At 48.1% G+C, this 24,263-nt stretch overlaps 1 protein-coding gene across 5 annotated transcripts in view; it reads left to right on the forward strand.

Moving 5' to 3' along the window:
* The window catches only part of KATNIP (katanin interacting protein), a 199,440-nt gene that overhangs the window by 67,334 nt on the left and 107,843 nt on the right, over positions 1–24,263 (forward strand). For 4 of the 5 annotated variants that reach the window (XM_082429315.1, XM_082429312.1, XM_082429311.1 and 1 more), the window contains exon 6: positions 11,719–11,850. In XM_082429315.1, coding sequence (XP_082285441.1) covers positions 11,719–11,850 — 132 coding nt within the window. Of the gene's footprint in view, positions 1–9,486; positions 11,318–11,718; positions 11,851–24,263 lie in introns of those variants that run through there. The other variant, XM_082429314.1, reaches the window with a different exon arrangement.

The raw sequence follows: 24,263 nt of genomic DNA on the forward strand, positions 1-24,263 counted from the left end.
CAAAACCCCTGCCCCACAGACCTGAGATGCCTCTTCGGATTGCTACCTATGCTGCTGATCTGGCAGTTTGCTTTTTTGAGCACCTGCCAGTACCAGGCGTGAGCTAAGCTCCCACGTGACTCCTCTCCTTTACCCGCACAGCAGACCTATAGGATAAATTCCAAAGTCCTTCCTCTTTTAAGGATGCTGAGGACACGAGAGCTCAGAAAAGTTAAGTGAGCTTTCCAAGGTCAACCACTAGGAAGTGGCAGAATCAAGATTCAAATCTAGATCTGTGGCTCCAGGCTCGGCGTTCTTGCTCATATAGTCCTGACACCTTCCCTTGCAGTTACTCAGCCTTACTTGGGACCAGTGGGACCCCCACTGCACATTCGAATCACCTGGGATTCTCAGGCCCCACCCTCAGAGGTTCTGGCTCACTTGGTCTGAGATGAGGCTTAAGCAACATATACATACATATAAGTATATTTTTATATATATATGTATATATGTGTGTGTGTGTGTGTACATATATATATATATGTATATATATGTTAATCCTTTGTTCACCAAGATTGGGAAGTACTGCTTTATAACATTTCACACTGCACATACGTATGGGTCTAGGGTAAATACTTTCCTACGCTTTATCCGCCATCTTTGCAATAACCCTGGAGGTACATAAGTATCCTCATTGTGCCACTGAAGAAATTGAGGCCTAGAGAGCAGAGAGGTAATAAGGTGACTTGCTCCCATAGATACTAAGGGAGGACGTAGGCTGAGGTTTGCACCCTGGACCTGTGACTCCAAACCCAGTGGTCCTCACTTCTCTGCAGGGATGTTTGTGGGTCTCTGATGAAACGGGGAGGGGTGTTCCTGCCAGCTAACTCCCAGGCCTCATCTCGATGCTGATGAGCAAGGTCTTCAGGGCACACAGCCTGGAGGCTTCCTTTTGTCCCCAGCAATGAATGTTAATTTCCCACTAATGAGGCCTTTCTCCACTTCTCACTTCAGAGAGTTCTCCTAGCTGTTTTGAGTGCCTTCTATTATCAGGAGCCATATTTGCATCTTAGACTGTGACTTAATGGCTGACCCCAGAGTCTGTGCAATTTAAAGACTTGGCCTAAGATTAATTAGCATCCCTCCCCAGTCTCTCCCTGTGGTCCCACACTTCACAGGGCCTAATCGTGGCTAATTTCCTGGCTTCCTGATGCCACGAAGGCTGTAATTGGCCTTCTGTACCGAATCCGTCAGGGGTCAGTCAGTGCCTAACAACAGAGACCTCTATCTGAAGCATAAATGAATGGAAGGCAGGGAATTGGGTGCTTACATCCGGTGAGAGGATGGGCTCCGAGCCAGGCCTCCAGGAATGGTACCCAGCATCCTAACGCGGACCTGCCAGGAAAGCTGCTGCCTAGGACACAGGAGGGAAGGTGGGGATCAGCCTCAGGAATGTGTCACCTGAGCTGTGATCCAGGAATCAGGAAGCCAGTGCCACAACCACTGGCCTCAGAGTGATGCTGTGTCTGCTAGAGTGACACTTTGAAGAAAGACCTTGCTCACAGCTCATCCGGCCAGGGTGGGACATGCATGAAAGCACTCATGGCCTCTACCACAGGCTTAGCACAGAAACAGCCAGCGTGTGTCCCCTCCTTTCCACCTCGCTTCTGCTGTCCCTGCCTTCCATGAGGCCATCTGATCTGCTGCACCCACGTCACATCCAGACCCCAGCTGGGAGGGAGGCTGCGAAACGCAGTGTCTGGCTTTCCAGCCTCTTCTGAGCAGAGAGGCACCCTTGGAGGAGAGCGGAATGGGTGCTGGGGGGCCACCCCCCCAGCTTCGCGTCGACTCTGTTCCACCCCCGCACAGTCCTTTGGGGACCACCCCTCAGAGATGGAGACAAACCCGGGAACCTTCAGAAGTGGTGACTGGGCTGGGAGCCATATCCTGAGAGAAGTCGTCCATTAAGTTAACGAACATGTGTTACCACGGGCCAGGCACTCTGCAAGGCTCTGGGGTTAAAAAACAAAACCAGGCTCCGTTCCTGCCCTGGAAGATCCGATTGTGGAGACATGGGCACTGCTTGTCCTGGGAGGAAGGCGCCACAGCTGTTCTCCAACATACGGCGGGCTAGCCCGGTAGACTCTGAAAGTCAACAGCTTGAAGCCTGTGGGCTGAACTGGCCCCCCAGATAATGGTTTTTGGACTCACACAGTTTAAAAAAGACTTTATCACTTGCTAACGTTTAAATTCAAAAGATTTTACACATTTTTTTAAAAGTTCGATTCCTCCTTGCCTAGGGAAACGGGAAGATCTGGCCCCCATGCTGGGCGGCCGCCCATAAGGCAGCCATCAGTGGCAGCTGAGTGGCGGTTCCCAGTTTAGACAGCGAACAGGCCTCCTGTTTGCCGTGGTCCCCAGCACTCCCTTTAGAGCCCTAGTGCCGAGGCCGAGCGGTAGTTGCAGTTTGTCATCATGCTCTGGCTGCTGTTTCTCTTATACCCAGCAGCTTCCCCCTTTGCCGTTCCCCACCTGGCTCACTGGGGCGTTTGAACCTGGGCCCCTGGGAAGTAGAAGGGAATGGACTTTGGAGTCAGACAAACAGCTTACTAGCTGTGTGCCCTGGAGCCAGCCTTGTGACCTCTCTGAGCTTTGGGCTCACCATCCATAAAGCCTCCCAGGGCTGCTGGGAAGGAATGTGTGTATAGTATGTGTCACGGGCGGTCCATCAGCAGGGGCGGTCGGCTTCCTCAGGTAGGAGCACCTGGCGGCAGGTGACAGACAAGTCCAGATGGTTAAGAGCGCAGACTCAGGAACCCAGCGGCCTGGGTTCAAAGCCTCAGCTCTACCAGTTGCTGGCTGTACGGCCCTGGGTAAGTGGCTTGTCTTCTCATCTGTAAGTGGGGCTGGTGATGGTACCCTCCTCAGCGGCTAGTTGCTGAGGACTGAGTGAGCGAACCAGTGTTTGTAGAACGCGCCAACCAGTGCCTGGCACAGAGGAAGCCGACAGTAAACGGTAGTGACCGTTGTAATCAGCTGAGAGGCAGGCAGATGCCGAGGGCGGCTCTTCACTCCAGAGGGTTCCTTCACTCGTTCAGTCCTTCATTCATTCTGGGACCATCTACTGGACACTTGCAGGTGCTGGGGTCAGAGCAGTGAGTGAGGCAGGCTAGGCCAGCTCTGGTGTGCGGGTCGGGGCTCATAGGCCAGAGGGTCTAGAAGACCCCAGAAAGGAGCTTGCATTTCATCTTACACGTGAGGACTCCCCCGGAGGGTTTTCAGCAGGAGAGTTGTGTGTTGGGCTTCTGTTTTGGAAACATCCGCAGCGGTTGCACAGAAGGACCAGGTGGGGGGCTTTGAAGCAGGGCTTCCCGTAAGCCTAACGGGACTTTTCTCTCTCCCAGGCTTCCCCAGCCCCACCCTTGCACCTGCTTCCTTCCCCCAGCTTCCCCTTCTCACTTCAGCTTTCTCCAGGTCACAGTTTTTCTCTCCCTCAGTATTCGTTTGGTGAAATTTTCCAAGAGAGAGACCTTCTGAGTCTCTCAGCTCGTCTTTGTTACTTGGGTCACGGCCTGGCCTGCCGGTCAGCCTGACGAGGCGCCCACTCAGGCCTCAGTTGGCCGAGACTGGAGGTGGGGACCAGGTCAGACGATTCAAAGCTTGCCTGCCCTAGAGCTGTCCCCTGAGCAGGGACTGGGTCCCCACCTTCTCGTCGAGGAGGCTGTAGGCAGGACAGTAAATAGACTCGATTTGCCAGCTGCACTGTTATTGTCAAGAGCAAGAGGGAATGGATTGGCTTCCTTTGGCCCCAAGAAGTGGAGTAAAGTAGAAAAAATGTCTCCATGGTGGAAAGTATATGGAGACAGATTTGGGGGTGCGAAGGATAGAGAGGAAGGTGGTCTCTCTATCTCCATGCTTTCGGATGGGTACCATTGCCCTTGGAGGCGGCCAAGGTCAGGCAGAGTGGTCAAGGCAGCAGAATCTCCAATGGCCACTGGTGGCCAGTTCTCAAAAGCCACCCCATCAGGAGAGGGACCACAGCCCTGCCCCAGTCCTCTTGTGTGCTGTGCCCAGCAGGAGGGACAGGTGGGGCCACACAGTCACTGGGTGTATTCACACGGGCCGTGTCCGGGTCAGCAGGGGACACAGCGGTCACAGCCAGCCCCCAGCCAGCACCACTTCCTCCCTGTCGCATCCCCGCCCCCTCCGACTTGTCACCTTGCCGGTTTCTCTGAGCGGCCCCCTAAACTCTCTTGAGTCCCACGTAACCTTTCCAGTGACCAAGCCCAATGCCTCTTCCAGTAGAATGGAGTTGCCAGCTTAGGGTCTTGCCCACCAACTAGGAAGCACTTTTGGCTGGAGCTGCCCTGATGGAAGGGGCTGCCGCAGGTGCACGGGCCCAAGGATACCTGGGCCAGAAGGTCAGAGAGTCATCCAAATGCTGGCCGAGATGCTGACCGCTCCACCCGTAAAACCCTTCCCTGACTCTCCAGTGCTGGGAGAGCCAGGGAGGAGGTTGGTGGCACTGGGCTGGGCTTCCGTGCAGCCGCCCACACTGTGGATCGGGCTGGTGGTGATAAATGGCTCTTGTTGGTGCTGTCCTTTTTTCCCCTACTGCTTCTCGGCCTTAGATCTTTCTGCTGCTATCAGTGGATTAAGATTTATGGCTTTCTCAGCCTTGTAATACTTGGGTGGACAGAGGCCTAATCAACAGAGCCGTCGTTTACCAAAATGCTGTCAGATTTGATGAACGTCGTCGGCTCTTAGCGTTAAATTGATAGTGAAGGGATTGGCCTTCCAGCAATTTACTGTGGGGTGGGCTTTCCTTAAAGGCCTGGAAAGCAAGTTCATTGCAGTCATTAAAGCAAAGGCTTTGTCCTCGCTCTGCCGCCATATCCACTTTCCTGTTGGGGGCCAGGCAGCTTAAACACCTCCAGGAAAGCTCATAAGTGAAAACGTGAAGCGTGTGGGGCCCTTCCCTTTGTTTTCTTTTTTCTTTTTTTTTTCCTGAGTTTTGAAAACCCCTGCAGTGAGGACAATAAATGAAACAACCCATAAAGCATCAGCCTTTACAGTGACCTTGCTTGACACAGACTGTCAGAACGCGAATGCTGTTATTTGTAAGAGATCAGACAGATCCGGGAAGAACATATCAAATAAGGTCTATTTATTCCCCACCCCACCCCAAAGCTGGCTCTGTCAGTATCTTCAGAGCTCTCCCACCTCTAGAGGGAGCCATTTACATACTACACAACCTGTGCAACCATCCGGGGCAGCCCCCAGCCTTGCTCTTTTTTTCTAACTGATAATAAGCATTAATGCACACCTCTTGGAATACTTTGCTAAGAAGGGAGGCAATACACACAAAAAACTCTGAGCGCGACACTGGGCTGAGTGCGGCTGAGTACAGAACAAGCTGGCCTTGGGCTGGCAAACTGGAACATGGGTGTTTAGGCATGAGGGCTTTTAAACCCTGTTCCAGTATATGGTCGATACTGCAAGGGAGTACCAGGTCTGGGCGCTTGCAAGTAGGCAGGAAAGAGCAGCCGCTTAGAAACACCCACTCCGGGTAAAGCGGTGTGCCGAGCGGGGAGCCAGCCAGAAGCTTGGGCATCATCTTCGCAAGGGCGTGAAGGTGGGAGACAGGGAGCGGGCGGGCGAGCCCGGGGACTGGGTTGGAACCTGCCACCTCGCGCTCCTCAGCAGCAGGTGGGTGTCCTCGTATGGGCGGGGCTGCTTGCCATCTCCTCCCCGTGGGGGTAGAGGCAGCTCCCTGGGGCTGGGGCGGGAGAGCCGGCCAGATGGAGAGACTATTTATTTCCCTCTCCAGCACCCGCTCAGTGTTTAGACACTCCTTCTGGACCACATTAATTCTGTCACATGTTGCTTCATAAACACATCTTCCGTCATGTGTGCTGGGTGCGTTCCTTGAGGCCCGACGTTGGTTTTAAATTTTTTTTATATCTCGACATGTTTCCAGAGCCTAGTACGCAGTTAGCACTCGGTAAGGACTTGCTGATTGTTCCTTAATGCCTATTGCAAACCTGTCTCCTGATATCTTGGTGAGGTGAGCAGTTGTGCTAAGCTCCTTGGAGGGAGGATGGAAAAGCTGCAGAACAGAGAGACACACATGGACTCTTCTCCTTGAACGCTGGAGTGCCTTCTCATGTTTATAATTAAGATCAGACCAGTAGAGCTGCATTAATCCCAACTCTCTTACTTGCCAGCGGGAATTCCCACTTCAGGTATGGCTGGATCCAGGTGCTCAGACAATGTAGCAGGGCTCATTCGCCGTCACCCAACTCTGCTTTTTTCCATGTTGCCCTGGGTGAACCAAGATGGCCACCAGGAGCTCCCAACTTACATTCTTTCACCTGCTGTTACATCTCTTTGGCTTCCCTAAACCAATCACCCAGACACCGTGGGCCAGCAGGATCTAATGCTCAGAGTGGCCAGGCCTTGGTCATGTGCTCTACCCACCCCTGGATGCAGTTCCACATGAATGCTTGGGTTGGGAGTGGGGAAAGGGAGGATTTCCCAAAAGAAAACCAAGGTACTTTTACCAGAAGACAGGAGAATGCATGCTGGACAGACAGAAGCAACAGTGCCCACCACAAAACCTCACAGACCTCCTGATCTCACACCTCGCCAACTTTAATGTGCGTATAAATCACCCGGGTTCTTGGTAAAATGCAGCTTCTGCTTCCTGCACCTGAGGTGGGGCTTGAAACCTTGCATTTCCCACGAATTCCTAGGAGAAGCCAGTGCTGCTGGTCCCTGGACCCTCGTCCCAGCCCTCCCTTTCCAGAGAAAGGAACAGAAACCCACGGAGGAGCCAGGCTGCGCCCCAGGCCTGGGCCCCGTGCCCAGCGGTCCTCGCTCTGTTGCCCCTCCTCCTTCCCTCCTCCGCTCTTGGACTGTTTCTTCCCAACATTTGAACGTTGCTGAGTGGTTCCCGGGAGGCGGGAGGAGCACACCGTGGAACGCCCATCCCAGCCATGACCTTCAAAGCCCTCACAGCTTCATCCTGGTCCAAGGCGGGAGAGCCCCCAGGAGCCTCCTGGCCTGGGAAGGCCCAGGTCTGTGGATTCCGTGGTGCCCGCCCGCCACGTGGTGCCCACTGCTGGCGCCCGCAAACGCTCTGAGAGCGAACTGACAAAGCCTGGGAGGCAGTGACACCACACGGGAGGCCAGAGCCCAGGGCAGCGAGGCCAACGGCCAAAAGGAAGACGGGTGGGAGGTGCAGTTCCAGAAAGAGCAAGGCACACTTGGAGTCTGGCAAACATCGCCGCAAGACGGATCGCCCGTGGAAGGAAAAGTGTCCCAGGGTCCCTTCCTCGTGCACCTCTGCCTCCCGGTTCTCCGATGGGGAGGTCCCTACCTGCCTTTTTCTGCCTCTCACACTCTCTCTCCAAGGCCTTTTCCTGGAATGATCTAGAGCCCATCCCCTGCCCCTTTAGTGTTAAATAGTCTCAGGAAATTCTTGAATCCCTCCTTGTTCTCCCCAAAGGCCACTGTAGCCCAGGCTGGATACATTTCTTCTTCACTTGCCTGTTGGGGGCAATACAGCATCGAGGTGCAGGACTGGGGTCAGTCAGCAAACTACAGCCCCGGGGCCAAATTCGGCCACAGCCTGTTTCTGTAAATCAAGTGTTCTGGGGACACAGCCATGCCCATTTATGTAGGCATCGTCCAGGGCTGCTCTGAGCTACAGTGGAACAGTTGACTATTGTAGCAGAGACCACAGGGCTGGCAAAGCCTTAAAATATTTATTCTTTACAGGAAACTGGCCCATCCCTGTTTTCGAGTAAGGCCTCTGGAGCCACGCTGCTGGGGTTCAGATCCAGGTCTGTGGCTTCCTAGCTGTGTGACCTTGGCCACGTGGCTTACACCCTTGTGCCTCGGTCTCCCCCTGGGATGGCTGTGAGGACTAAATGAGCAAATGCCCCCGAAGCTCTTGGAGTGGCACCCGCTCTGCATTAAGTGACCTGGTGCCCCAGGTGATGGCAGGGGGTGGGGTGGGAGCGCGGGCGGCGTGGACGCGATGAGAAAGAACTTCCATCCTAACCAGCGAGAGTCCCGCAGGTCAACAAGGCTCACCATCCTCATCCTCTAGATATAATAATAGCTCGTTTCACTAAGCTAGTGGGGAAGCTGAATCTCACCCCAGGGGTGGAGGGTTCTTACGCTGGGGCATCAGGGGAAATGCAAGCTCTAAATCACCCTTGACTGTCCCTCGGCTGGGAAGTAGGTCCAGTCCACATGGCTTGGTGGACCTCTTCTGACTCTCAGAGTGACGTTGAAGGAGGCCCTGGCTCTCGGATTTGTGCACGTGCGTGGCCTCACCCCTAGGGAACACCTCCTTAGGTGTTGCTCCCTGGGCACCTGGCTCGCCTCACACTGGCCCCAGCCTTGCTCACCAAGTCTAGCACAGCCAGTGCTGGACCGGTGGCAGTTTCTTTGCTTGACTGCCCAGGCAGTTTGGTCCTGGGCCCATGGTGGATGAAACATACCCTTGGGGGGAGGTCTGGCCCCCTGTGTAGACTTGATGCCACCTAAGGTGAATGGTGCAGCCCCACCGCACTGCTCATCACAGCCCCTCGCCAAGGGCTCAGCCCATCACCACGAGTCATCCTCATGGCGGTTCTGCGAGGAAGATGGCATTAGTGCCACTCTGACAGACGTGGACACCGGTGCTCAGCGGGGGTCCATGACTTGCCCAGGGCTGCACAGGGAATAATCATCAGAGTGCCAGGGATCGAACCCGTCTGCCTGAATTTAGAACCCAGGCCCTAAACCACATGTGAGCAACTCCAAAACAGCCACAAAGAGTGACGAGCGCCCAAAGGAGGGTTATCCACTAGGGTGGGTTCAGCTCAGCTGCACGTAATGGACGCTGAACCACTGGGGCTTAAAGACTGTTGTTGTTCTTCCTCTGACACGAACAAGGCATTTGGAGGCAGCCAGCCTGCTAGGACGGGTGGTTGATGCCCCAGGGACCCAGGCTCCTTCGGTTTTGCCTTCCTTAGCACGTGGCTTGCTTTCTTATTCTCACAAGGTGGCTACCCTGCTCCCAAATGTTCCATCCACATTCCATCAGGAAGAAGGGTAGAAGGATAAAGGGCAAAAATCCTGTGTCCCTGAGTGAGTCTTTTTTTTTTTTTTTGGCTGTGTTGGGTCTTCGTCGCTGTGCACAGGCTTTCTCTAGTTGCGGCGAGTGGGGGCCACTCTTTGTTGCGGTGCGCGGGCTTCTCATTGCGGTGGCTTCTCTTGTTGCGGAGCACGGGTTCTAGGCGCACGGGCTTCAGTAGTTATGATACATGGGCTCAGTAGTTGTGGCTCGTGGGTTCTGGAGCGCAGGCTCAGTAGTTGTGGCACACGGGCCTAGCTGCTCTGAGGCATGTGGGATCTTCCCAGACCAGGGTTTGAACCCATGTTCCCTGCATTGGTAGGCGGATTCTTTTTTTTTTTTTAAATGTTGAGTTTCTTTAGGAGTTTTTGTTTTTAAATTCCTCTACTTTTTTTTTTTTAATTTATTTATTATTTATGGGTGTGTTGGGTCTTCGTTTCTGTGCGAGGGCTTTCTCTAGTTGCAGCAAGCGGGGGCCACTCTTCATCGCGGTGCGCAGGCCTCTCATTATCGCGGCCTCTCTTGTTGCAGAGCACAGGCTCCAGACGCGCAGGCTCAGTAATTGTGGCTCATGGGCCTAGTTGCTCCGCGGCATGTGGGATCTTCCCCGACCGTGGCTCGAACCCGTGTCCCCTGCACTGGCAGGCAGATTCTCAACCACTGCGCCACCAGGGAAGCCCGGTAGGCGGATTCTTAACCACTGCGCCACCAGGGAAGCCCCCCCTTGAGTGAGTCTTGATTAGCAGGGAAACAGTGGCTTCCTCGGCGGCTCCTCCAGCCACTCACATCAGCCTCACACGCCTTCCCAGCTGCAAGGGCCTCCAGCGACATGACCATCTTAAAGGGGCACAATGCCAACTCGATAGAATCAGAGTTCCATTAAGTCAGGATGGAGAGGGCCATGGATAGCTATTGGGCGGTCAGGGAGTGTCTCCAAAGTTTAGATACGACTTGGATACTTGGAGAAGATTTGAAAGAATGGCCTTAAGATCGGGAGAACAGCATGAGCAAAGGCACAGAGGTGGGAGATTTTGGGGCCCAGGCGAGAGTCAGGACTCTGTCACAAACAACATAAATCCTATTCGCGTTGGCTTAAGCAAAAGAGAGGAAGCTTCAGCGATGTCTTCCTTCAGGCATGGCTGGATCCAGGGGTTCTGAACAAATCCACCAGGACTCTGCTTCACTCTCTCAGCTCTCTTTATCTCTGTGGAAGGGGCACAATGGTCCCCAGCAGCTCCTGGGGTGCCTCCCTGTAGCTTAGCACCCCTGTAGGAAGAGAGCACCTCCTTCCACAGCTGTAGCAGGAGTCCTGGGGCTACTGTCATTGGCTGCCGTAGGTCCACTCCCGTCCCTGAACCACTGGCCAGGCGTATTGTGAGGGATGGAGTGGGCTGATTGGCCAGGCCTGAGTCACATTCCCACCCTCCCTTGGGCCACATGTGGACTGAGTCGGGGAGGGAAATGGGGCCTGGAGGAAAATGAGGGAGACCTTTCCTGCAGGCTGGGGAATGGATGCTGGGCTGACAAAGCTGCAGATACTCGGGGTACAGGAAGCAATTTTGCTTGGCCCAGGTGTCAGGTGTGTGAATGTATGTGTGGGAACCAATGCGGGAAAGATCGGTTGGGGCCGTGTTGTAGAGACCTTCACATGCCAGGTATATACCATTTAGGGTACAGGTCTGGCTCCTAAAGCAAGGAGATCCAAATACTGGCTTAAACAACATGAAAGTTGATGTCTCTGACACAGGTTAGCGGTGGGCAGTCACCTTGCTCCGAGAGTTCACGGGGGAACCCCAGCACAACCTCTTTTGTCACTCCAGCATCCTCCAGCTGTCGCCCCCTCCCCGCAGTCCTCAGCAGCTTGCTGCCACCTCCTCATTCCAGTCGGCAGGAAGAGGGGCAGGGCAAGGGGGGGCTCTCCCCTTTCCTTTCCAGGCACAACCTCAAAGGTGTACATGCCCCTCTCACCCACCCACACATCACGGGCCAGAACGTGTTCACCTGCTCCCTCCCAGCCGCAGGGGATGCTGGGAGCACCACTTGCACATCCGGAGACGCAGTACAAGAGAGAAAGGGGAGACGGACATTCCAGGGACAGCCTGTGGGCTGCCACGCCAGGCCAAGGGATGGGTTTCCTAAAGAATGATCCAGGGAGTGCTAGGAGGAAGAGGCCCCACCGCTCAGTTTCCATGGCCCCAAAAGTTTGGGGTATGTTCCATCTGTATTCTGTTTTAGGATATCCACAGTGTGTGTGGAGGACGGGGTGAGGGAGCCATTAAAGGCCCTGAGAAGTCCTGGCCCAAAACCCGGGCTTTCCTAAGCTTATTTAGATCACAAAGCCCATTTGGGGAAGTTCTACCGATAAGTTATTTCAAACCAAAAAAATTACTGAAAAATTCTACTGGACACTCTTTGGGCAGTAAGAACCAGTAAAGACTTGAGTGGAAGTGGCGTGACCCATCCAGCTGGCCTTCCCGGGATGGCGCCGGGCCAGGTGCACCCCGACCTGACTGCTGTCATGTGCAGCGAACCCCTGGAGTGCTTGCCCCTCGGAGGAAACAAGAGGTTCGTTTCACCATATCTGAAATGGTCTGACTTTTTGTGTATAGAAATCTGTGCAGATCAGAACGGAAGCTGGCCCGCGGCTCCACATCGAGCCTCCTCTGGACTATTCTGAAGATTGTGAGCCACGTGGGGGTGTGACTGTCAAGGCAGAGGCTGCTTCTGGGGATCGTCCACAGGTAGGACTGGCCTCAGCTCGGGGCTATAGCGGCTCTCGGGGGCGCTTTCTAACAGTTACTTATTCCTTGCTTTGCGAGCCCTTGCCTTCCTTCACTCTTGCATTTATTTCCCGCACTTTAACAAGCAGACAAATCTTGTGCTAGATGCTCTGCTAGGGACCCGGTGTCCAAAGGTCAGCAAGGCTGGTGTCTGACCCAAAAGAGGCAAAATCATATAATCTCTTTACCACAAGAGGGAGCTGAGAGGTGGGGCAGGGCATAGCGGGACCAGGAGGGAGAGTATCTAGGAAGGCTTCCTGGAAGGAGTGACATTTACCTGGTTCCTAAAAGCTGGGTAAGAGTGTGAGGGCCAGGGGAGGTAAGGGTAGGTAAGCCGAGCTGATACTCAGCCTGTCCACACCTGTATGCCTAAACCTGTTGTTAAATATTTTGAATATCCGCGCCCCCTCCCCCTCCTGCCATGGTACCAGAAACCACACATGGAAACACCCAGAGGCCCTGTGTAGCCGTAGCTCAGAGTCCCTGGCCGTGTAGCAACTCACAGGGTTGACCATGGGGTGTTTCACTCCCCTTCTTCAAATTGTCATTTCATTTCTGAAATCCTTGGAATTGCAACAGTAAACCCCAGCCTCCCATTCAACAAGCATTTGTTGGGTACCGACTTTTGAGCATCAGTCTCTGTCCTAGGCACCAGAGATGCAGAAATGAACAAAACTGACAAGGGGCCTATTCTTAAGCAACTCACGTTCCCGAGGGAGAGACAGACAATAAAGAATAAAACCAAGAAATAAATAATGCGATTTCAGGTATTGATATGTTCTAGGAAAAAAAAACAGATAGGGGAGATGGGACAGCCAGGAGATCAGACAGCATGGGAGAGAGGGAACATTAGACGGTAGAGAGGGAAGGAACACCTCTCTCAGGTATGATGTTTCAGCTGAAACTTGATGGATAAGAAGGAGCCGGCTTTGGAGCCAGCAATGGGAAAAGCATTCCAGGCAGAGGGAACAGCGAGCACGGATGACCTGAGGCTGGGCTTGTTCAAGGACGCAAGATGTAGACATGATGTGAGCAAAGGAGAGTTAGAAGGCGATGAGGTTGGTGGGGCAGAGGGGCAGACCAGGCAGGGGTGGGGATGGAGAGTTGAATTTTATTTCAAGGGCATCGCTTTTATAATTAGAATGAGTGTGTAAATTATCTACATGGTTATATACGAGCTAAATTTTAGAGAGGAGGCAGAGTCAAGTTGCTAAGCCAGTCCTGCCCCATTTGCCAGAATGAGATTGTTCAGCCGTGGACCCGGGCTGCAGATTCCAGAGCCTCACCAGGAGGACAGACTTCCTTCCGCATGCGCCTTCTGTACCAAAAACCTGCTTTTCTGAAATGAAAATGACTCAAAAAGGAGATGGGAATGTCACCCAGGAAACATTCCTCTGATCACCATTGCATGTTGGTGTTTCCTTCTTTGCTTGTAAAGGAAGGGCAACTTAAGGAGCAGGGGATCACTTTGTTTCACATTCTGGCTGCAAAAAAACTGAAAGTTAATTGCAAATTTTTGTCTTCCTGGAAAAAAAAAGTCCTTTTCTATGGAAGGACCCAAAGACCTTGTTTCCTTAAAAACAGTCCATAGGAATGGGATTTTTACAGTGGGCAAAATCGTGGACTTTATTGCCCTCAACACCCACCTCCCACACAACCCAGACACACAGACAGACACACACACACAGACACACACATGCTTTTGAATCAGCCAAAAGGTTCTCTGCTCAGGATCAGTCTGTGCAAACAGCCCTCAGCTTCCCTTAGGGAGGCTGGTTTGAAGCCAAGTTCAGTCTGTTGCAACGCTAGCCCCGTCCCCTGTCTCAGAACGCATGCATGCCCTTCAAGCAAGAGGCATGCTCGTCCTCTCCTCCTTTGGCCATTTGGCACCCCCTGTTAATTGAACATATACAGTATTCCTTCTTTTGCAAGCTTCCAAGCTCCCTGCAACACCACGCAGCCTGTCCCTCACAAGCTATTAAGCTCCATTAGCATTCCTGTGTGAGCGTGCTCTGAATCAGCATCTCCCTGCTCACCCACACTTAATTTTCTCCACCGTGAGTGCCTGATTGTATGTCTTCCTTCCCTTTTTCTCCCCATCTTGAGGGGGCACTCCGTAAGCCTTCACAGTCAATTTCCCCTTGGAGTTATTTTCCTGCTAAGTGAAAGAGTGAAATGGCCATGCCAGTTTTCGGCAAAGGCAGAAGCCTTAAGAGATGCAATCTGACAGAGAAGGAAAAATAATGCCTGGCTAAATACACTCAGCCCCCCTCACACTGTTTGCAAGTGCAGTCTGAAATGGAGCAAAAGGAATTGCTGCCCACATGTGTACTTTTCATCTGACCTTCACTGTTGAAACACACCAGCCTTTTTGCCTTCCATCAGATCCTTAGTGAACTTCAATTTCTTGGCACTCTGAGTTCACAGACCAGCATATGCAGGCATGTTCTGTTGGCCTTCACCCCCGTTGACTGTGCCTTTTTAAAAGATGTGAATTACTAGCTGACATTTAAGAATCAGGAGAGTTCATGTCAAAATCTGAATTGGGGGTTTCTCTTGAAAAGTCGAAAGATTCAGGAATTACATTCTTAAATGACAGCCGCGAGTGGAGCTGAGGGGTAGCTGTCCCCTTAGACAAGTGTGTGCTGCATGTACCACAGTCCCCACCATGTCCCAGGCACCATCTAGACGCTGAAGCTAAAACAGACAAGTACATAATATGCCAGCAGGTGATCGGGCTTATAAGAGAACTGGGGCAGAGTAAGGGGCTAGAGAATGTGGGCAGAGGCTGCCGTGTGATATGGGAGGATGGGGCTTACCCTTGATGAGGTGCTGTGTGAGGGCCTCAAGGAAGCCAGGGAGTGAGTAGGTAGAGAAGAGCTTCCACACACATGGAGCAGCAGGTGCAGAGGCCCCGAGGAGGGAGGACAGCAGGGAGGCCGGTGTGGCTGGAGGTGAGTGAGCAAGGGGACGAGGAAGAGGGGGTGAGGCCAGAGACACAGCCAAGGCTTAGATGGCATCGGGCTTTGAGGGCTGCGCTAGAGGTGAGGGATTCTACTTTGAGTCAGAGGAGAAGCCATCGTAGGGTTTTGTAAGCCACTGTAGCTTAACAACTCCAGGGAAAGGAGGACACCTCTTTCTTTCCAGAGAGTTCTGCCTAAGTGCCAGGTCTTGGTTATGTTGGCTTGCCTTAGTGTATGTGTTACAGTGGATAATAAGGCTCCATTTAAATGCTTTCGGCTCCATTTAGGGACCAGGAATGAAAGTACACATTTTATTCTATTATTAAGGTATCCTTTTTTTCCTGACAATGCATGATCAATGTTAAAAATTCAAATGATAACAAAGAAAATAAAAGTCCTCTCATAATCCCACTGCCCCAGAGATCAGTGCTGTGAATAGGTGACTATATAACTATCCAGACTGAAACTTGCATATATTCATTCTATTCCTTGAAAGTATACATTAATTATATCCAGGATGAGATAGTTGATCTGGAATGTTCCAGTCCTGGCCTGTTCCCAATGAGTGGTATTTTCTGCGTTTAGTTATCTTTTCAGTCCCTGAGAGCATGACAGGTGATGGGAAGAAGATTGGCCCACTCCGGCATCTTCTGGAATACCTTCTCTGAGTTTTTCTTTCCATTGTGTAGATCCTGGAGTGGCGTGAATTGGATATTTGGCCACAATTACAATTCAATGTTTTGAAGTCATTGTTACTTGCTGACACACATAACAACTAAAGACCTGTCTTAACCCATGTGCCACCAGCAGGGCTGCCACATGTGGGCTCTGCTGTGGTCCATGACGGCTCACCCACCTGTTGGTATGGTTTGGAGAAATTAATGAAATTTGAAAGTCATATTATATTAGAAAATAATACTGTATTGATGTTAAATTTCCTGAATTCGGTAATTATATTGTGGTTATGTAAGAAAAGGTCCCTGTTCTCAGGTTTCTGAGAATTGGTGAAGAATTGGTGAATATAGGTGATGGGTATTTGGGCATTCATTATACCCTTCTATTATACTATGCTGATAAATTTTCTATGGGTTTTACATTTTTTCAAACCAAGTTTTTAAGAAGCTAGTACATTAAGGAGGAGATAAGCTGCTTCAGTAGAGCTAAGCATCAGCAAAGGAAGAAATAGAAAAAAGTAAAAAAAAGGAGACCTAGTTTAAAAAGCTTAGTAGGATTGTATTGATGTCAGTTTCTGGACTGTGCTATTGTGCTGTTGTTATACGGGATGTTACCACGGGGGAGACTGGATGAAGGGTACATGGGATGGCTCTGTATTGTATTGTCTACAGTTAGCTCAAAACAGAAAGTAAAAAGCTAACTAAATAAAAGAAACACAAATGTCCAGGTCATATCATCCAGAGGTTTTGATTCTGATTCTGGATTCGGACTCAGACATGGTTCCTCTGTTTAAGTGCCCCATGTGACTGTAATTTGCAGCAATGTTTGAGAACCACCGTTATAAGGAAAAGATAGAGCCATGGATCTTAAAATTTGATATACACAAGAATCACTAAGGTCCATTGACAGATGAATGGATAAAGAAGATGTGGCACATATATATACAGTGGAATATTACCCAGCCATAAAAAGAAATGAAATTGAGTTATTTGTAGTGAGGTGGATGGACCTAGAGTCTGTCATACAGAGTGAAGTAAGTCAGAAAGAGAAAAACAAATACCGTATGCTAACACATGTATATGGAATCTAAAAAAAAAAAAAAAAAAAGGTTCTGAAGAACCTAGGGGCAGGACAGAGATAAAGATGCAGACGTAGAGAATGGACTTGAGGGCATGGAGAGGGGGAAGGGTAAGCTGGGACAAAGTGAGAGAGTGGCATGGACATATATACACTACTAAATGTAAAATAGATAGCTAGTGGGAAGCAGCCGCATAGCACAGGGAGATCAGCTCGGTGCTTTGTGACCACCTAGAGGGGTGGGATAGGGAGAGTGGGAGGGAGACGCAAGAGGGAGGGGATATGGGGATATATGTATACGTATAGCTGATTCACTTTGTTATAAAGCAGAAACTAACATACCATTGTAAAGAAATTATACTCCAATAAAGATGTTTAAAAAAAAATAAAAGGGAAAAGTAAATAACAACAACAACAACAAAAAGAATCACTAAGGAGATATATATATATATATATATATATATTTTTTTTTTTTTTTTTTGCCCGTGCTGGGTCTTAGTTGCGGTACGCAAGATCTTTGTTGTGGCATGTGGGATCTTTAGTTGTATCTTGCGGGCTCTAGTTCCCTGACCAGGGATTGAACCCAAGTCCCCTGCATTGGGAGCGTGGAGTCTTAACCAGTGGACCACCAGGGAAGTCCCACGATATTTTTTTAAATGCATATTTTAGGTCTAATTTTTATGCTAAGAGAGTTGTTTACAGGGGGTAGCACAGTTTTAAACAGATGAACTCCTGGGGATTCTGAATCAGAAGGTCTGAAGATTAGAGTCTCTCTCAAATGGAAGGAAAGTTTTCGAGATCATTTGGACTTTGTGGCTTTGATTTGGGGACTATAAAAGAAATGTTAAAATTGGAAGTCAAAATCTCATATGTCAGATAAAATTAAGATAACTATAAAGTAAAAAGCAAAATAAAATAACAACAAAAATCCAGAGGTTCACAAAAGCCAGAAAGGGATGAGAGGGGGCTGTTCCCTTGTCTTCAAACCATATCCTGTACTTCTGGAAACTCGGGTAGGAGAGGATGTCACTTAATAAATGAAAGATGCAAAAGCATAATAGCTCCTGGCAATATCTCCTGTATTATAGATCAATTTCTATCCAGAATATTGATTATTCGTATTAAGAAAAGACTAAATTATGTTTAATATACATACTCTTTTAAGAAGACAAGGAAGTCTTATCTATTTTAGAAATACTTTCATTTTAAATTATTTTATTTAGGTTTTTGACTATTTAAAGGGGTGAATTTTAGATAAATAGAAAATTCATTTTATATTATTAAGGCATTATTGTATTAAGAAAATGAATATGCACCCTTCATACTTGGCTTTCTCACTTCGGTCACATTCAAAATATGTCGCACATTCAAAATAGGTCTGAAACTTGAGGAAAAAAAATTCAGAAAAAATAGGGGCAGGTAAGAGAGGATTTCTTATTAGTTACGACTTGAAAAAGTTATGCTTAAATTCAAGATAAGGGTAGAAATATAGTGATAAATGGAAGAGGATATATCCAAAGGGGAGGGTTTGGACCCGTGACCTCAAGGGCCAGCTTCAGCTCATGGGCGTGTTTCATTGGCTGGTCTGGTGTTGTGCTATAATCATTATTGTTGCTGTTTTAGGGGGTTGGCCAAACTGGAAAAAATCCGAACGAACTTTTTGGCCAAACCAATATTTTGAATTAGAAAACTTTTATTCTGAGCACGCACCCTTCACTCTGCCTTAGTCCTCACCTCTCCCTGTTGTCTGACACTGTGTCTCCCATTGCTGTTTCACACGACATTACATTTTCTGAAGATGTAGGGAGCTTGTGGCTCCTGTTTTAGGGAGGAAAAAGAACCAGTGACTGTGACTCAGCAAGTCTGGAGAGGGTAGTTTGAGCTTTTCTATAAACTCTGTGGGGACTTGGCTAAGTCACACTCTTTTGGAGCCCCATTTCCTCCCCTACAACAAAAAGGGATAGATTAGATATGTCCTGTGCCTGTCAGCTGTGAAATCATACATCCTAGGGGGAGTTTATAGGTGTTCCCATATTGTAAAATCCACAAGAACAGAGGATACGTGGTAGTTCATGGAGCCCTCCACTCATCCAAGGACCATTTCTGGAGGCTGTTTGCAAGTTACATATTTAGGGCTTGAAACACCCTTCCCCCCCCCCATCCCAGATCTAAGCTTCATGATGGCATAGACGTGTGCTATCTCTTGCCTGCCGTGTCTCTGGTCCCTAGAAAAGTGCCTGGCGTAGAGTTAGTTTGCAAATCTTTGTTAAGCAAGTGAATTGGGTAGTTGATTGATTGAATCAATGAGCTAGTGTGGCAGAGATGTTGATTAGGCACCCTGGCCAGCCCACACATAGCTGAGTTCAGTTATCACATCGCTAAGTTATAATTATGATGACAGTATTTTCCAAACTATGAATCAGGACACATAATCTGACAAAGAATTTCTGTGCTACTTGGGGTAGAAGTGTCAGTTTGGGAGATGTAGCTTGGATTCTGAAATACTGGGATTTCTGGCAGAGGGTGCTAATTAAAATGAATATTTTAAGTGACATGAGTGAGGGGGGTGGGGGGCGGTACCAAGGATGGCACTTGGCCTGGGTGTCAGGGCATGGTAGAAAGTAGTGGGGATGTAGGGAACAGTCTCTACACAGCTCAGCTGACTGTCATCATAGGGGCCCGGTGGCGCCAGCTTTCTAATTTCAAGAGAAGCCAAGTATCTGGGCTTGTCTGTGTTCGATTTCTCCCATTTTTTTTTATGTTGGTAACTAATTCACGATTTTCTATGAACCAAACAAAATGTGCCTGCTGGCCAGATTTGGTCTTCAGACCACCAGCTTGCAACTTTTGATTTAGACAATGGAAGCTTTGTTGCTCCTGACAAGAGAAGAGGAAGAGGTTTTTTTCCTTTCCAGTGACACTTGAGTTAGCCCCTCTGGTACCCAGAGCCATCAGGGGCATGGCGTCCTGAATGTACCCAGAGATGCCCAGCTGGATAGCTCAGACCAAAGGACCACCTGGCTAACGACATTAGGAAAGCCCCTGAGCAGGTAGGTCAGACAGCACAAAGCCAGCTGAGCAGGAATAATTCAGTGATGAGCTTGAATGATTTGTGTGGAATGATGCTGAACAAGCACTAAATACCCATAAAATACAGGTCCAGAACTGAGAGATGTAGTAATCCTTTCACCTAATAGAGCATTCCTGTAAGTGAAGATACTGGATGGTATTTGACTTCCTAAAGCATCCTTTTCAATCTTAATGAAAATTTTAAATGATCTCTGAATCAATACCGGAATAAATAATCTTTTTTATTTCTTGCATTTATAATCTACTTAGAATTTCTTAGGTATTTTCACATTATTTTGTCGTTTTATATAACATCTAATACATGAGTGATTTCTCATTAGAAAAGATTCAAACAATTAAGAAGTAAACTGAGTAAAACAGGAAAAGCTCTCTCTACCACCCAGACAAACCAGGCCCAGCTTTCAGTTCTATTGAGCATGCATACTTTATTTATTTTGTCATTCATTCACTCATTCATTTACTGTTTTCTATTTCAGTTCATTTCTGGTTTTATCTTGATTCCTTCCATAAACTTTTTGGTTTAATTTATTGCTTTGCTTCTCCCCCCACCACCATCCCATAACCTGGCTTCTTACTTTAAATGCTTAATTACCTTATTTTCAGTCTTGTTTTCTAATACAGCAATTTTAAGCCTATAAATTTTCCTCTGAATACTGCTCTGTCCTTATCTCACAAATTTTGCGTGTATGTAATGTTTTCATTGTCATTTACTTCTTTTGGTTTGTGATTTTAGGGATTTTTTTCTCTTTATTTAGAAGAGTTTTACAAATGTTCTAAGTAGAGAGTTTTTGTCTAGCTTTCTGTGTTAATTTCTAATTTTACTACATTATGGTTAGAGATTGGTCTGTTTGATTTCTGTTGTTTTGGAAGTTTTTGAGACTTTGTGGTCTACCAGATAATTTTTATGAATGCTCTATGGTATTTCAAAAGAATAATCATTCTCTTTTTGGTATAAAGTTCTCAGTATATCTATTAAAGCAAGCTATTAATTATGTTATTTAACCAGGCAATTATGTATGTCCCAGTATAGTCCCAGACCACCTATATCAGAATCACTTTGGCTTCTTATTAAAAACGTAAATTCTCATAACCCATTCAAAGATATAGAGCTGGGTTTACAGGGGGCATGGAGTGCTCAGAATCTGCATTTTTAATAGGACTCCCAGAAAATTCTTATGCTCATTAGCAAACCACTGCAATAGAGCCCTAATTAATTTTTGTCTGTTTAATCTGGGTGATTGCTGTGAACTTATCAATATTCCCTTATATTTCTCTGTTTTTGCTTTATACATTTCAAATCTGTCATTGTGTACATATAGAGTCAAGATGTTTTCTGACAGGTTGTTTGTTTAATCCATATGAATATGTCAGTATCATTCTCTTTGTTCCATTTAAAGCGCTAGGTGGGCCTTTTCAGTCTAAAGGCTTATATCTTTCTTTAGCATTGGAAAATGTTCATTTATTATTGTTGTTGTTATTATTTTCCATTGTTTCTGTTCTATCCTCTGGATCTTCTCTTGGACAAATGTTGGCCCAGATCTTCAAGTCTCTTAATTTTTCTTTCATATTTTTCTTTTTGTCTTTTTATACTGTGTCGAATGTGAAATTGTTTGGCTTGAATTTCTAGCACATTTAACTTGTCACCTTTTAGCTCTTTCTGTACTTAGTTTATCTTTTTCAAAATGTTAATGATAAAATTAAAACTTGAGATCTCTAGCTGTTTCTTTTTCATGGCTGAAATGTCCTCTTAAATCTCTCCAGGGATATTAATTTTCAGGATTTCTAAAGTCTTCCTCTGCTTATTCTATTAACTCTCTTTCATTGGGTGTTTGTTCTTTTGTTAATTAAATTTTGTGCCAATCTTCAGAGTTTTGGTTTTCCCAAATGTTTGGTCATTCTCAGTTGTCTGCTCATCTTTGTATTCGAGAATCCTGCTTCTTCTGCCTGTTCTATTTAATATAACCTGACCTTGATGTTGGTTGGGGCACAACATGCTCCTGGAGGCTGTGTGCCTTAGCTCCTCTTCCAGGTATGGGAACTCCCAGTCTACTTTGGGGAAAACGACCTCCAGGAGCATTGCCCACATCCAAGCATCAGCCTGTGTGCACTTAATACAGCTGGGGAGGGGCCAGCAGCCCTAAAAGCAGCCCCCAGTGAATGCCCCAGGGCTTCCTCTCACTCCACCTTGACTCTGGACTCAGCTACACACACACACACACACACACACACACACACACACACACACACACACACACACACAATTCCTTGTATGGAAAATTTTACTGCCCTTGTTTTGGTCCGTAGTTTCCTCTGCTTTTACTGCTTCATAGATGTGATCTCTGCTTTCTTGCCTTTCAGGAATTCCTCAAAATTTCTAGTGATCCAGCAGCATTCTGTGTTGTTTGGTCTCTATCCTGCCATCCCTATCCGATTTCCTTCTCTTGATCTTTCAGCCACCCTCCCACCCCTGCTCTGGACAGGCTCAGGTGAGGCCGCCACAGCACACTGATGCCACAGGGTTTGCCCAGGGCCTCATAGCCAGGAAATGGTACCTTTCTGCTTCCTGAGTCTGTGCTCTTTCTCTTATATCACTCCACTCCTTAAGACAAGGATGGCTTTTTTCTTCATAATAATGGACATTTGAGACTGAACTCTAGGGGGCTTCATAAATAAATTTGGCTTTGAATGAAAATCAGTGAAAGAAAATCCAAGGATGAAAGGGGGCAGTAAGAAAGTAGCAGAAAACCAAAAACATCGCACAGGTACTTGAAGCTCAGATAAAACTCATACTTTCCTAGCCACAGTTCCATCAGAATTGATGTAGGGAAATGTGATTTAAAAAATACACAGCGTGGACCCTATAGTTAGAGCTCAAGTCATTTTATTCTGGGAAGTTTGTGATCTAGATGCCACCAGGCTTGAGGTGTGGACTGGTAAGCCTCAGATGTGGGTTCTTGACACTCGTTATATTTGTAATTTCTTATGGAATGGCTGTCTTTGTTGCCAGATTATAAATTCCATGAGAACAGGGACTCTGTCTTATTCATCACTCTATCCGTAGCACTTAGCAATCAGACCTGCTTATGGGGACACATATATTCAACAATAAATGAATGAATGAAAAGAAGGACAGATTAGTTAATTAACCCCTCATTGCAGGGTAAAAATCATTTCTGGGTCAGGCAGTTTAATATATGCAAAATGGCTCATGTAAGGCAATAGTAGTTGGTGGGAATTATTGCAACTAACAGTGCATGCAAATCCCACTTTTATAAAATTGCCAATCAAATGAGGACATCATTGGGGGTTCGCTGCATGTCCATGACCTCTACCGCAGAGACTGCTGCTTCCTCTTGAGGACTCAAAGTATCCAGTGTGGCTTCATGGGCTAAACATCTGATACTCTTGTAGGCAGTGTCAATAGGGTCTGAGAGATAGAAAAGAATATGCTGTCATCTCAATGTTAAATTTTCTGTAAAAACTAGACCTCTGTTAGAGCAATCACGAAACACTAATTCATAGCTATTATCTCATTGCATCCCTTCCACAAACTTGTCAGGTTGTCAGGGAACATTTTCCCACATGAGAGGTGGGGGCTTGAGGCTCAGAGACTTGCCTGGGGACATAGGGCGGCTGGAGTCGGGCCTGGAACCCACACCCAGAACTTAGACCAAGCTGTTCCCTTTTCTAAGTGGAGTTAGAGGTTTAATGCTTCATCCGCTAACACCGAACACATGCTTTAACACATTTAGTGGCCTCATGGCAGCTTTGTGTCGAACGCTGTTACGGGCAGGTGTCATCAATTTCGTGTAAGCCAATGGGTGATCACAGAGCACCTGACTTTCATCTCACTCTAGAGACCAATGGCTTCCAATGCATTGATGCCAGGCAGGGAATAAACGTGGGCACGGAATGAAAAACCTGGACTTTGGAGTCAGACAGTCCTTCATCCAAACCCTGGCTCTGCCCTTGCTAGCCACATGAGCTGGGGCTGCCATTTAAGTGCCCTGAACCTATAAGATAAGGATACCTACACACAGGGGTGGTGGGAGGCTGCAGGGAGATGAGGTGTGTAGAGGGGTTAGCCTGGTGCCTGATATGTAGCAAAAGCTTTGTAATCGGCAGCTGCTGCCATTGTTGATATTACAGTTGTGGTTGCTATTGTTGCAGACATTTCATGTGCTATGGTGACCCGGTTTTGCTCTTTTCCTAGCCCAGCAGAAAAGAGGAAGATCAGGCATGTACGGCACTAATCCACTGACCATGACACCTCGGCTGCGTTTTAGTCACTGGTCCAGCATCCTTCCTTCCCTCGCCTCCTCCCTGGCTCTCTAGCAAGAAGGCCAATTTGTATACAGTCCCATCATCTGCTCCCCACCTGTGGTATTTGCAGCCTGGCCTTCATGAAGAAGGCTTTCTGTTGAAAGGGCTTGAACTGAACATTTTAAGGGCTGAGCATTGAAATTGCATATAACAGGGTTTTAAAGCAAAGCTATAAAGTAAGTTTTCACAGAGCTTTTTCTGGATGACAGCTTCAAAGCAACTGGTAGATGCCCTAGCAGGGTATCC

This window comes from Balaenoptera physalus (genome assembly GCF_965194825.1).
Source record: "Balaenoptera physalus genome assembly, chromosome: 16".
NCBI classification, from domain to species: domain Eukaryota; kingdom Metazoa; phylum Chordata; class Mammalia; order Artiodactyla; family Balaenopteridae; genus Balaenoptera; species Balaenoptera physalus.